This window comes from Urocitellus parryii, chromosome 4 (genome assembly GCF_045843805.1).
Source record: "Urocitellus parryii isolate mUroPar1 chromosome 4, mUroPar1.hap1, whole genome shotgun sequence".
Classification (NCBI taxonomy): domain Eukaryota; kingdom Metazoa; phylum Chordata; class Mammalia; order Rodentia; family Sciuridae; genus Urocitellus; species Urocitellus parryii.
This window is the reverse complement of record NC_135534.1, coordinates 194,046,272-194,058,303: the sequence shown is the minus strand read 5'-3', so window position 1 is coordinate 194,058,303 and position 12,032 is coordinate 194,046,272. Positions and strand designations below refer to the sequence as shown.

Sequence of the window (12,032 nt, the reverse complement as noted above, 5' to 3'; positions counted from 1 at the left end):
TCCTCTGTATTCTGCTATGCAATGATTCCCTCATTTCTTGTCTGGTTGCTGCAAAAGCTCATAACAGTCCTTCCTTCTGCCAGTCTTGCTTTTATTTTGTTTATTTATTTTTGTTTGTTTCCAGTTCATCTTCCAGCCCGTAGCCTGATGATCTTTCCAGTTGGATGGCATTACATTCCTGCTGAAAACCCTGCAGTGGGTCTCCTTGCCCTCAGAATAAAGCCCACATTCTGCAGCTTCACTTAGAAGACCCTAAGATCTGAGCCTTCCTTACCCATTCTTAATTTTCACTTAGTGCTTTGCCATCTTATATCCTGGTTTCTTTGAATTTCCAGAATGTACCATGTGATCATGCTATTCCCCAACCCATCCCCCTTTGACCATTTCACATGCTATTCTTTCTGCCTGGACCCTACCCCATCCCCTTTCCTTTCCCTCTCCCTGGCTAATGCCTCCTAACCCTTCAAGGCTCACTTCTAGTCTCCATCAAGTGCTCCCCCTCTGTACTCTTCTGGTCCCTGAACTTCCCCTGTAAACCTTAAACTTTTCTACTCTGACCCATAACCATTTGTTTACAGTCAAGGGTTCAAATATTTTTTTGCTACCACTCAATATGCAAAACACTGTCGTCTTCATTTTCTGCAGCAGGCAAGCATGATCATTCCCTCAAGTTTTCATGCCACTAACAGAAAATAAAAAAGTTATTTCTACTTTCCAATTAGGGATATAAACCCTTCTGTGTAGAGTAAACATTTAGTTCATTCGAAGTTGAACTCCCCACCAGCCTGTCTGTCTCTTGACAAGGTGTCTCCCCACTCCTGTGGGGAGGTGTTTGCTGCACGTGTGGTACAGAAATCACCATGTGATTTCTAGTTTGAGCCTGACCCTCGGCCCTTGCACTGAAATCCATTGTGATAAGGAGTTGTAAGTAGTCTTTGAGAGGGGCAGTGGGTGAGAACTCACTACCAAAGTCCAAGGTCACTAGGGGTTACCTGCTGACCTCCTGCACTGTCTCTGTCTCCACGGGAGCAGGGTGCTGTGCTAACAAGTCCTGACAGCTTTACTCCTTTTATGCTGTGGAGACAGAACTTAGGTGCTGACTTTAAGCGCCTTTCCTCACCTAGTGCTGACTCTCCTGTGAATTTTCATTGGCTTATAGAAGGAAGGGGCTTACAAAATCCCCTAGAAAATGCCCTGATTCTGGGGGAGCAAACCTCAATGCCCTGGATCACCTGCCCCAAGATTTTTCCCACCCTCTTGTTTGTATCGTAAACATTTGTTGACTTCACTTCCTCTCTGGGTGTGTGTAAATGGAGGTGTTTTCACTTCCAAAAGGCCAGAAGAGCGGTTGTTGGGATGCTTACATCTGAACTCTTAGTCTCTTGACCTTTCTCTTCATCAATTTCTTGCAGCCACTAGTAGCAGAAAGAAGGGTTTTTTAAAATGTGTTTCCCTATCTGGTGAGAACTCCCCTGAGGAACACACTGTGCAGTCTGTATAGTAAAGTGAAACCAATGATCTGAGTTGGCCGGGCCGGGCCTGGCTTTTGATATAGAAGGGGACCTTTACCCTCAGCACAGCCTGGCTGGAGATACTACACAGGCAGCTCTGAGGTGCGAAGCAGTGAGCCCCTCTTTTCTGGCTGGAATCTGCTCTTCTGCCAAAGGGCTGACTGTGATCAATTCAGTGTGTGGCATGTTACAGACACATGTGATTTCTGGGGAGTGAGAAATGCATCGTTTTTACATTTTCAAAGATATCATTAACCTTGCACACATATGTAGTAAGCATTTGTACACATGTGTGTGTCGTATTACGTGAATGACAGAACAGTCACATAATTTTTGATTGTTCCTTTCCAATGCCTGGCACGTGGTAGGAAAGATGGCTGGATGAATGGAAGGAGAAGGGAAGAATGCCTTCAACTAAGATCTGTAATTAAGAGCCACTGTGATCTGGCTCCCCTGGAAGGGCGCAGCTTCAGAGTGGGCTCGCAGGAGCAAGTGTGAGCATCCTTTTACTGTCGCTGCCAGACCCTGAAGACCCAGCACCCAGAGGACAGCACCGACTCTAGCTCTGCCTCCCGTAGCCAGGGTTCCCACAGACATTCGGCACTAGCTCCCCCCCGCCACCCGAGTCAGTTCCAGAGGAGGTGGGTGGCTTCCTCAAATCATACAGCCAGGGTGGCAGAGACCAGGTGAGATACAGATCTCCCAAAGCCCTGTTTACGAAGGACACCAGATCCCAGCCAAAGTCACACCTCTCCCTTGGCACAAGACTCAGTTCAGTTGAAGATGACGGATGGGGCACGGTTTCCAAGTGAGGCAGAGGCCCTCCTCAGCATTAGAAGTCTGAGGTGATCCATTTGGGAGGCTCTGGGCAGCCTGGGAAGAGCCAGAGAGACAGGCAGGGAGAATGAGCCCTGAGCACTGAACAGCTCTCTGACCACGGCTCCCAGCTTCTCCCAAGTAAGAGAAGGCTGCAGACAGCCTGGCTGATCCAGGGTGATTTACCTCTCAGAAATACCTCAATTTAAATGCTAATTTCCCCAGAACTGAGGGTGATGGCTCTTGCGTGCTGGTTGCTGTATATTAATGTATCCAGAATACTCACACATATTCTTAAGAGGGGGAGGGAGAGAGGGAATACCTGGGAAAGGGTGGGGGAGGGTGGGAAAGGCAGCCACATCTTGTTTGTTCTTGTGAGCATGGCTGATCGGAAGGAAGCTAGGCATGGTGTGTTCTTGTTGGACTGTAGGATTTGCTTGCTTACAGGTGATGTGCAGGTGGTGTTGGAGGTAGAGGCCCCTCAACTCCACACATGTTTCAGCACATGCTCAGAGGCCAATGCTGTGAGCCAGGCATAGTACTGGACTCTCCAAGATCCTCTAAGTGATTCAGAATCTTCATGGGCCTTCGCCCAACTTCTTAAACTAAAGGAGTACCATTTTGCAGATGAAGTTATGATGGCTTATAGAAATGAAGTGACCCCAACTACAGCCAGAATTTGTTTTCATGTCTGTATGACATCTAAGCCCAGGCCCATTCTACCACCAGATCCTAAGTCCACTTCAGGAATCTATTCACAAACGAGAGAGAAAAGAGACAGGAAAGACTTATTCAAACTGGGTAAAATTGGACTGGCATCATGGAAGAAGTGGGTTTTGAACTGGGCCACTTGTATCCTAATAGTCCTTACTATACACACACATACATGCACAGGAGATTTGAGAAAGATAGCAGTTTCTGACCACCTGAGTTCAATCCAGCATCCTGCCAGCTCCCTGGTCACCTTCCCCAAGTGGGTGGATTCTCAAGCTGCTGTGGGCATTTCCTTCTGAGGTCATGGACTCAGTAGAACTTTCCCAGCAGCTGCTTTTCCCAGCTACATTTTGCCTCCCAAAGATCTGATTTATGTGAAGGCCCTGGGCGCCCTCTGCTGGCAGAGGCCCTGCAGGACGAGGCATCACTGAGGCGGCCAGCAAGGGACCCAGGACCTGGGAGACTGTTATAGTTGTAATAGTTACTCAGGGCTTCAACCTCCCCTGCCTTTCTCCCTCCCAGCCGAGTGCACTAGCCAGTAACTCCCTCCCTTCCATCTTCTCCCTCTTCATGTGCTTCCTCAAATCCCTCCCTGCTTCCTGGAAGCTCAGAGGGAAAACCTTCATCCAAGAAGGGGCGCCAGGGCCAGGCCCCTGTCTCCTGTGCTTCCTTCCCCCGTTCATTTGGGGTCACATTTTCTTATAGAACAAAAACGATTTGGCCAGAAAGCAGAGGAATTGGAGGACAGGAAGGTGATCGGAGCGAGGGCAGTATTATCTTCCCTACCCTGCACTTAGAAATAGGAGATTTCCATAGGAGGTTTAAAATGGAGACTCCTGGATGGGGAAGTGAAAAGGGTAGATTTGCCCTCAGAATGTGTTTACCAAATACACTCAGCGTGGAAATCCACAAATATAACTTCATCTTGCGGAACCTCCATTTCCCTGTTGTTTAAATGGGGGGGGGGGTATAATCACACTCAGCTCGTGACGTTGACATAAAGATCCGTGAGGTCACATTGAGCACAGAGCCCTGGTGCAGTCAGGTTGCAATGAACCTGAGGCTTCTTCTCTTAGCAGCAGCCCAACTGGGCTCAGTGCACCCATGAGTGCTATGCCCTTCCTACTTGGACACCCTGTATCTACTGTGGAGAGGACTTTTAGCATCCTGCACCTGAGCAGGATGCAGGAATGTGGACTCTGGCACCAGACTACCTGGGCCCTCCCACTTCCCAGCTTCATATTTTTAATCCTTAAACTGGGCATCTTCACAGCATCTACTTCATAGGATTGGGTGAAGATTAAATGCAAAATACTTACAACTGCACCTGGTGCGTAATAGGTGCCCATTAACGTCATGATTACTCCACTAGGCAGGTTGTGCAGCTTTTTTGATCCCCATTTTCCAGACAAGAACATTGAGTTTGGGGTCCTTTCCTCCAGGTTACTCAGCTAGGAAGCTGTGTGGGCAGAATGGAAGCCCAGTGTCCAGAGCCATCACCACCTCCCAACACCTGGTCTCTCCTACCCAGAAAACAAGTGTGTGGGTCTCACAAGGAAGGGACTCTTGCACAGAAGCATCAAGCCCATCTTGATTCCTGATAGTCGGCTCCAGTGACTGTATTGCATGGCTGATTTGTGTCTCTTTGGATAGGCTGGGAACATATGGAGGACAAGAAATGAATCCAGTCTCTCTCTGTGTCAGTAGCAGCCAGCCCTCAGCTCCTCCCCAAGTACGTGCTCAGCAGGTGCTTCTTAACTGGACAGGGCCTGGAATACCCCTCCATCCCACCACATAGCTGAGGAAAGATGGCAAGGGAGGCATGAGGAAATTCAGTCCTTTTAGCTCTGGCTGCTGTTGCATGACACATGGTGGCACTTCCATTACCCAGAAGGCTGTCTTTTCTATTCACATTGCTTTCCATGCCCCCAGATTGGCAGACAAACCCATGAGCAACCACCTGGGTGGAACCCAGGTTCACATCTAACCACAGGCATAAGCAAGAATGGTTCTACAGATAGACACGCCGCCCACCAAAGAGCTTGCTTAAATGGCAGGTGTAGACCTAGAAACTCACCATGATGCATAATCATGTCCTGGGCAAGTAGCCCCAGGCAGAGCCAGACTGGGTTCCAATCGGGGACCCTTTCAAATATCTCTATTAACTATCCCTGTTAACTCAGAATCTCATTGTCACTTACCTGTAATTTAAAGATAATAATATCCACCTTCGGGGGGGATTCATGTGAAGATTAAGTGATAAACTTTAGATTTAATCCTAGCAAATTAGAAGGATGCTGTAAATAATAGAGAGGACAGTGACAAAGACAGTGCTGGTGATGCTGGTGAAGCTGCAGATGGTCATAATGTCACCTCCTCTGGACGCAGACGTGGAGAACATGTTCTCTAAACGGATGACTTGGTGATGAGCCTCCAAGGTGCCTGGAGCATGGAGTGGAGAGGTGTAGGACAGACAGGAAGGTGACCCAGGCCACCTGACACTGTTACAGCTGCTTTTGAACAGCCTGAGGTCCGGGCTTCAAAGAAAGGCACTGCTTTGGTGCCACGTATTTTCGTGTTCGTCTTTCTGATTTTCATTTCAAGGTTGCCCCTTCCAGGTGGCAAAATGAAGTGGTAAACATCCTCCTCCTTTTGTTCTTTTCCTCCCCCTCCCCCCTCCCGCTCTAAATTATAATTAGTGTCTCTAACTCGGAGCATCTCTGACTATGAAGTGACCTCCCAAGTTAGAATTAATGCGGACATGCCCTTCATACCGTTCGTGCCAACCGGTTATCAGGGTGCCTGCTTGCACACCCCCAGTAACAGCAAGCTCCCCAACTCTCTCAGCAGGCTGTTGGGATTGAGGGATGGAGCCTCCCTGTTCTGCTCTGTCACCCCTGTCCCCTGTTGAGGGCTCATTCCTCCAGGGGTCTGACTTCTGTTTCCTGGGATTAACCCTCAGGACAAGGTTGGAGGGAGGCTCCTAAGAGGTTAGGGCAGGGGAAGGGCATTAGCCTGGGAATCGGGAGACTGGAGATTGAGTAACCCACGGGTTATCATGAGCAAGCCACTCCCTTCTCCAAGCCTCAGTTTCCCCATGTGTCAAATATCTCTCAGGGCCCTGCCACCTTAACCAACGTCTACTTCTCCAAGCCTTCCTTCTCTAGTCTTGGTCTTCAAACACTCCATGTTCTTGGTTCTCTCACATCCTGGTCAACCTTGTTATTGCGTGTGCACAGGACAGTCACCAGCCAACTATGCCATTTCTAGAGCACCGGGGGATGTCTTCAGCAATGGGCAGCTTTATTCCCTTAAGTGTCTGCAACAGCCCTGAAATCTAGGTCTACTTTATCGACAAGGAACCCAAGGTTCCAAGACATACAACAGCTTGCTGGGACACAGGCCATCAGTGGTTGGGCCAGGATTTAAACCCTGTCTGGAGCTCCATGTCCTCAGATCTGGGATTCTGGAAGCCAAAGGGGTCACAGGAAGCCACCCAGCCATGAGTGCTTCTGACCACCAGCCACCTGCCCCCTGGCCCTGCAGCCCCCAGCGGCTCCACTTGCTCCTTCAACGTGGCGATCTCTCTGCTCCTCTCTGCAGGGAGAACAACTTCATCAAGGACTTCCCCCAGCTGGCCGACGGGCTGTTGGTGATCCCGCTACCGGTGGAGGAGCAGTGCAGGGGGGTCCTCTCCGAGCCCCTCCCAGATCTCCAGCTGCTCACTGGTAAGACACACGTGCCAGAGGTTCCCTGAGTGCACGCCTGGCCTCCAGGTGGTATCAGCAGACCCTGAGGGACCCAGCCAGACCTTCTCCTTCAAGAGGAGGGGGTGGGCTCCATTTCTCGGGCTCCACTGCAAGCAACGTAGAATGGGGGGCTTTGCTGAGACCAGGGCTCTGGGCCAGAGCAATCTTCAAGGTCAGGCAGGCGCCTCTCTGAGAATAGGAAGGACCTTCAACCATTCTCACTGAGGCCTTTGCCGCTGTGTCCATCAAAACCTGTTCCACTCCTCTGACGATTTTCTGATTTGTTTTTTTCTTTTATCTTCAGTATTTGTTTTCTAGGCTCCGTTTTAAATCCCTCTAACATGAAATCAGTGTACTGTCCCATAAGAGCCCCTGGCTCCTGAAAGCACTGGAGTTACACAACTGGTTTTTGCAGATGAGCCAGAGCCATTGAGTGTAATTTCCCCATTTGCCAGATAAGGAATGTAGGCTCAGAAAGGTGAGGACCAGCTGAAGGTGACACAGCATACGGCCAGGACTAGACCCTGATGCCACAGCACCAAGTACTTTGTCCTTTCCACTCCATTCTGCAGCTCTCACATACCCAAACCTCTCTCCCCCTGCTTACTGGAAATATGTCTTATATGAGTTCTCCTGAGGCTTCCCATTTTTTGCATCATTACAGATTGCCTTTCTACTCCTTCTTGTCTTCCTCTCCTGCTTATATGATGGGAGCTTTCCTAAGCTATTGGGCCTTTGTGAGACAGTAATTGGGTGGCACCCACTTTGTAAGGAGAATGGTCATCCCAGTAGATAAAGGAGCAATCTCACGTAGCTGGTAATTGGGCCCCAGGGAAGACCCTGCAATGTGGCTGACTTGGTTTTTGAATCCTCCCTATCACTTGCAAGCTCTGGGAGACCTTAGGCTAACTTCTGTTGAGCTTTCAGGTAAAAGGCATAGCTAGAGGAGAAAATGCACCTGGGGGCAGGGCCTGCTGGGGGCCCAGGCCTTTTTGTGCATTGTCCCATGTGTAAGTTCTCCAAGGCCACCTGGCTGTCTACAGATATGTCGGGGTTGAGCCTAGTCTTGTTTTATCCTCTATCTTATATCACCTCCCTGACCTGTCCTACTTCAAAGAGGGACCCAGATCCAGACCAAATGAAATCCCAGATGGAAAAGTTCTTGGTAAAATGTGCCTAAAAACTTCTATGCCTTCCTTCATATTTTATTTTTGCTAAGATCATAGAATTTCTGAGCTGACGTGGACTGCCACTTACATTCCATGTTCACTCAGTAAGTGAATCTCCCTTACTGATGAGGAACCAAGTCTGCAATATGCCTGCTGAGGAACTGTCCCTCTCTGGATACCCCCAGTGGTGGGCAGTTTACCACCTCTGAGAGTAGACTTCTCCCTGGTTTATGAGGAGGCACTGTGCTCTAATAGAAAGGCCCCTGGAACAATCCTTGACCTTTGTATGTCTTTGGTCAGTTTCCTCCATTTGAGTCTTAGTAACCCTTTCTAAAAAAAATGGGCTAAAACAAAAATTTCAGGGTTGTGGTGAGAGATGGAGTTTATGCACTTAAACTGCTTGGTCTGCTATGGCTCTCTGGTAGTGGCATACCCTTTTATGATTGTTTTGACTCAGGGATCTTTGCAAGTTTCCTAATAAAGGAACAGTTGAAGTTCAAGCGTAGTAGTAGTTGTTTTTGTTGTTATTATTATTATTTTAATGGCCAAGAAAGATTCCTCCCCCACCCCAGAGCTTCATTCCATCCCTATCCCCAAGGACCCCAAGGACCCCAGGACCTGGAGCAGATTAGGTAAGAAGGTAGCCAGAAGTAAGAACCTGGATGGGGTTTATGATCAGGAATGGAAATGAAAGTGTTGTCAGTCAGTCCTAGCCAACATGTAATGACTGAGGGACTTCTATGTGCCAGAGTCTCTTCTAGACTTTACAGATGATGGGAAAATAGTACAGACCACAGCCTTGGCCACAGGAGGCTGACATTCCATTGGAGAATATTCCAGGCTGAAATGGAGGAAGGACCAGGGAGTTAGTAAGGGACGCAGCAATGACCTTGGCCTATGTCCGAGTCTTTTTGTGCAAACTGTTTTCTCTGCCCTAAGTCAGAAACCCTGTCCTCCCCTCCACACCACCCCACATTCCCACTCTCCTTTTCTCCCCAGCCTCTGCAAAGGAAGGACAGGAGCAGCAGAAGAGATAAACAGAGGACAAATTGATAATCAAGCCACCTTGCTCCAGTGGACATATCTTTGGGATCATGAATATTTTACTTTAAAATGAAAGCCTCTAAAAAAATTATATTATTCCTGAAAAGGCTAAGGAAGAAAGAAAAAGTTGCCAATAATGGACAACTTTAATACTATCATAATGTCCAGGATGAAATCATTTGTTCCAGTGAGACTCTCATTTTAATCTTGGTTTCGAATATCTCTTTAAGTGCCTCCTCACCAGGGGACAAGAGAAGAGGATAGGAAATGTGTCTGTTATTTGCAGAGGCATAAGAAAGCATGGAGACATAACAACAATAATAAAAACTGCTGACGTGCCCAGCATTTCTTTTCTAATGCATTTTTCCCCCAGATTATAAAGAAGAGTTTGCAAAGCTTAGGGTAGAAACTTTAGAAAATTGGAAATGAATATAAGACAGAAAGCAAGAATTTTGCACACACCCACTACCGAAAGTTAACCATTTGTTAATATTTTGTTGTGTTTTCTCTTTCCTTGTGTGTACCTATATTTCCCAAATGAATTCTATGCAACTTCAGTTCTAGAACCCCTCTGTGTGAAAGGAGTCCCATGATCAAAGAAGTTTGCGCGCTCCCTTCATGGAGCATGAAATACATCTATTAAAGGTGCTGAGGAATTAGTTTGTTTAGCCAATATATCTCACTCTTCTTTGAAATGTACATGTCCATGTCAAGAAATGGTGGTCTAGCCAGGTACAGTTGTGCACTCCTGTAATCACAGCGACTTGGGAGTCTGAGGCAGGAGGATTTCGAGTTCAAAGCCAGCCTCTGCAACATAGTGAGGCCCTAAGCAATTCAGCGAGACCCTGTTTCTAAATAAAATATTAAAAAGAGCTGGGGATGTGGCTCAGTAGATAAGTGCCTCTGGGTTCAATACCTGGTACAAAAAAAAAAGTGAGAAAACTCTTCTTTATGTTCTGGGAAAAAATATATTAAAAAAGAAATGCTGGGGGCTGGGGTTGTGGCTTAGTGGTAGAGCACTCACCTAGCATGCTCGAGGCACTGGGTTCAGTCTTCAGCACCACATAAATGTAAAATAAAGATATTGTGTCCACCTAAAACTAAAAAATATTTTTAAAAAAGAGAGAAATGCTGGGCACGTCAGCAGTTATTGTTGTTATGTCTCCATGCCTTCTTGTGCCTCTGCAAATAACAGAAAAGAAACAGTGGTCTACACAGGAGTCAACCAACATTAAGGCACAGATAATAAAGGTGTTGGGTTTTTCCAATGGTCTCTGTGCAGCTGCTCAGCTCTGTTCCAGTTGGTGCAAGAGCACCAATGGACAGCAGGAAATGAACAGGCTGAAGTTGGCAGAGCCCTGGTCTCCCCTAACGGACTATCTAGGTTACCAAAGGACTTCCACCTCTGTTACTGTCTTCACAACGTGGCTAAGAGACAAGGTCAGCAGAGACAGCTGCAGGGTCACAGGAGAAACGGAGACACACAGAGATGTCTAGTGTCCCGAGGCAAATTGCCAGTGGAGTTAGGTGGGATGTAGAGCTGACCTGAGATTGCTCTTTAAACGGGAGGAAAGGAACTTTTGAGCAAGAGAGAATAGTAAGGTCTGGAGGTGGGTCCCCATAAAATGAACGTCCACTCAAGACCAAGTCTCTGCTCACTGAAGAGGTGACCATAAACCGAGTCCAGAGCTTGGGGGCGGGCGCTGGGTGCGAAGCAGCTGAATTCCAAGCTCATGTGGCATCTTCTTTCTTCCCCAGGAGATATCAGGTACGATGAGGCCATGGGATACCCCATGGTGCAGCAGTGGCGTGTCCGCAGCAACCTCTACAGGGTGAAGCTCAGCACCATCACCCTCTCGGCAGGTGAGGAACGCCGTCGGGGCGGCCAGGGGACTTGGAGTGATTCGACACATGTTCCCAAGGACCTCGGGTGTGCCAAGCCCTGTGCTGGCCCCGGGGATGCCGAAGGAGCTGCCGGGGAGGGCAGGTGGACAATGCCATTGACACACAGCAGTCAGGTCAACACAGTAAAGGACAGCTGTGGGACACAGGAAGCCAGAGAGGCTTCCCGGAGGAAGGGGTGTCTGTGGGTGTGGAAGGATGAACAGGGAGGAGGATAACCAACACTCGTAGTCGTTCGTGTGTGTTCTGGAAGTATTTGAGGCTTGTGGCTTGTACGTTCTCCTCTGGCACCAACGCTCCTCTCTCTGGGCTGATTTTTTTTTTCCTGTCCCTCTCTCTATAATGAGAACACTAAGCTCACCCCACCCTGCCCACCAACACGCACCGCCCACTTTATCTGCATGAACCCTTGGCTCCAGCAGAGGGGCAACCTGAACTTCTCAAAATGAGACCTCTCTTTTCATGACTGTGATTTTGCCCTTGCTGTTCCCTCTGCCTGGATCCCCTTCCCTGGGGACCCCAGATTAAAGTACTCCGATGCCCGGTCCCCACTCCCCTTCCCCCAACACCTCCAGGAACCCTCTGTCCTTGAGCCCCTGCGTGGGAGTGCTCCATTCATCCCTGAACCGCGTCTGTCTACCCCACGGACCTGAGACCTGGGTGCAGGGTCTGGGGCTTGTTTATTGCAGTCTCCCCGGAAACTATCACGCAATGAGGTCATTGTTCATCTGTGGGATTCACGGAAGAATTAAACAATCAATCAATCAACACCAGAAAATAAGACACGAATGAAGGACTCTGGAAAGATGAGCCCTGGCCTCAGGTTTGCTCCCCTGGATCCTATTTGTAACACTGTCACAGGCTTCTTGTCTGTGTGCCTGCTAATTATCCATGAGTTCTTATCTTTTTAAATTTCTTTCCCTTTTTCAATATCACTTTGTTCACCAGCAAAATGGAAGTCTTTTAATTGGGAATTTGAGGACTTCACCCTCTTGGAAGTACAAATAGTAATTATTGCTGACATCTGCCAAGCACTTTATAATGTTTCATGTCTTGTGACTGACAGCAGTCCTATAAGGAAAGCATAATTTATCCTATTTTTCTCCAGCTAAGGAAACTGAAGGTCA

General features: G+C 48.2%; 1 protein-coding gene across 3 annotated transcripts in view; it reads left to right on the top strand.

Annotated features, from left to right (window-relative positions):
* The window catches only part of Astn2 (astrotactin 2), an 833,116-nt gene that overhangs the window by 586,584 nt on the left and 234,500 nt on the right, over positions 1-12,032 (top strand). For all 3 annotated transcript variants that reach the window (XM_026393326.2, XM_026393325.2, XM_026393324.2), the window contains 2 exons: positions 6,645-6,769; positions 10,762-10,866. In XM_026393326.2, coding sequence (XP_026249111.2) covers positions 6,645-6,769; positions 10,762-10,866 — 230 coding nt within the window. The remainder of the gene's footprint in view (positions 1-6,644; positions 6,770-10,761; positions 10,867-12,032) is intronic.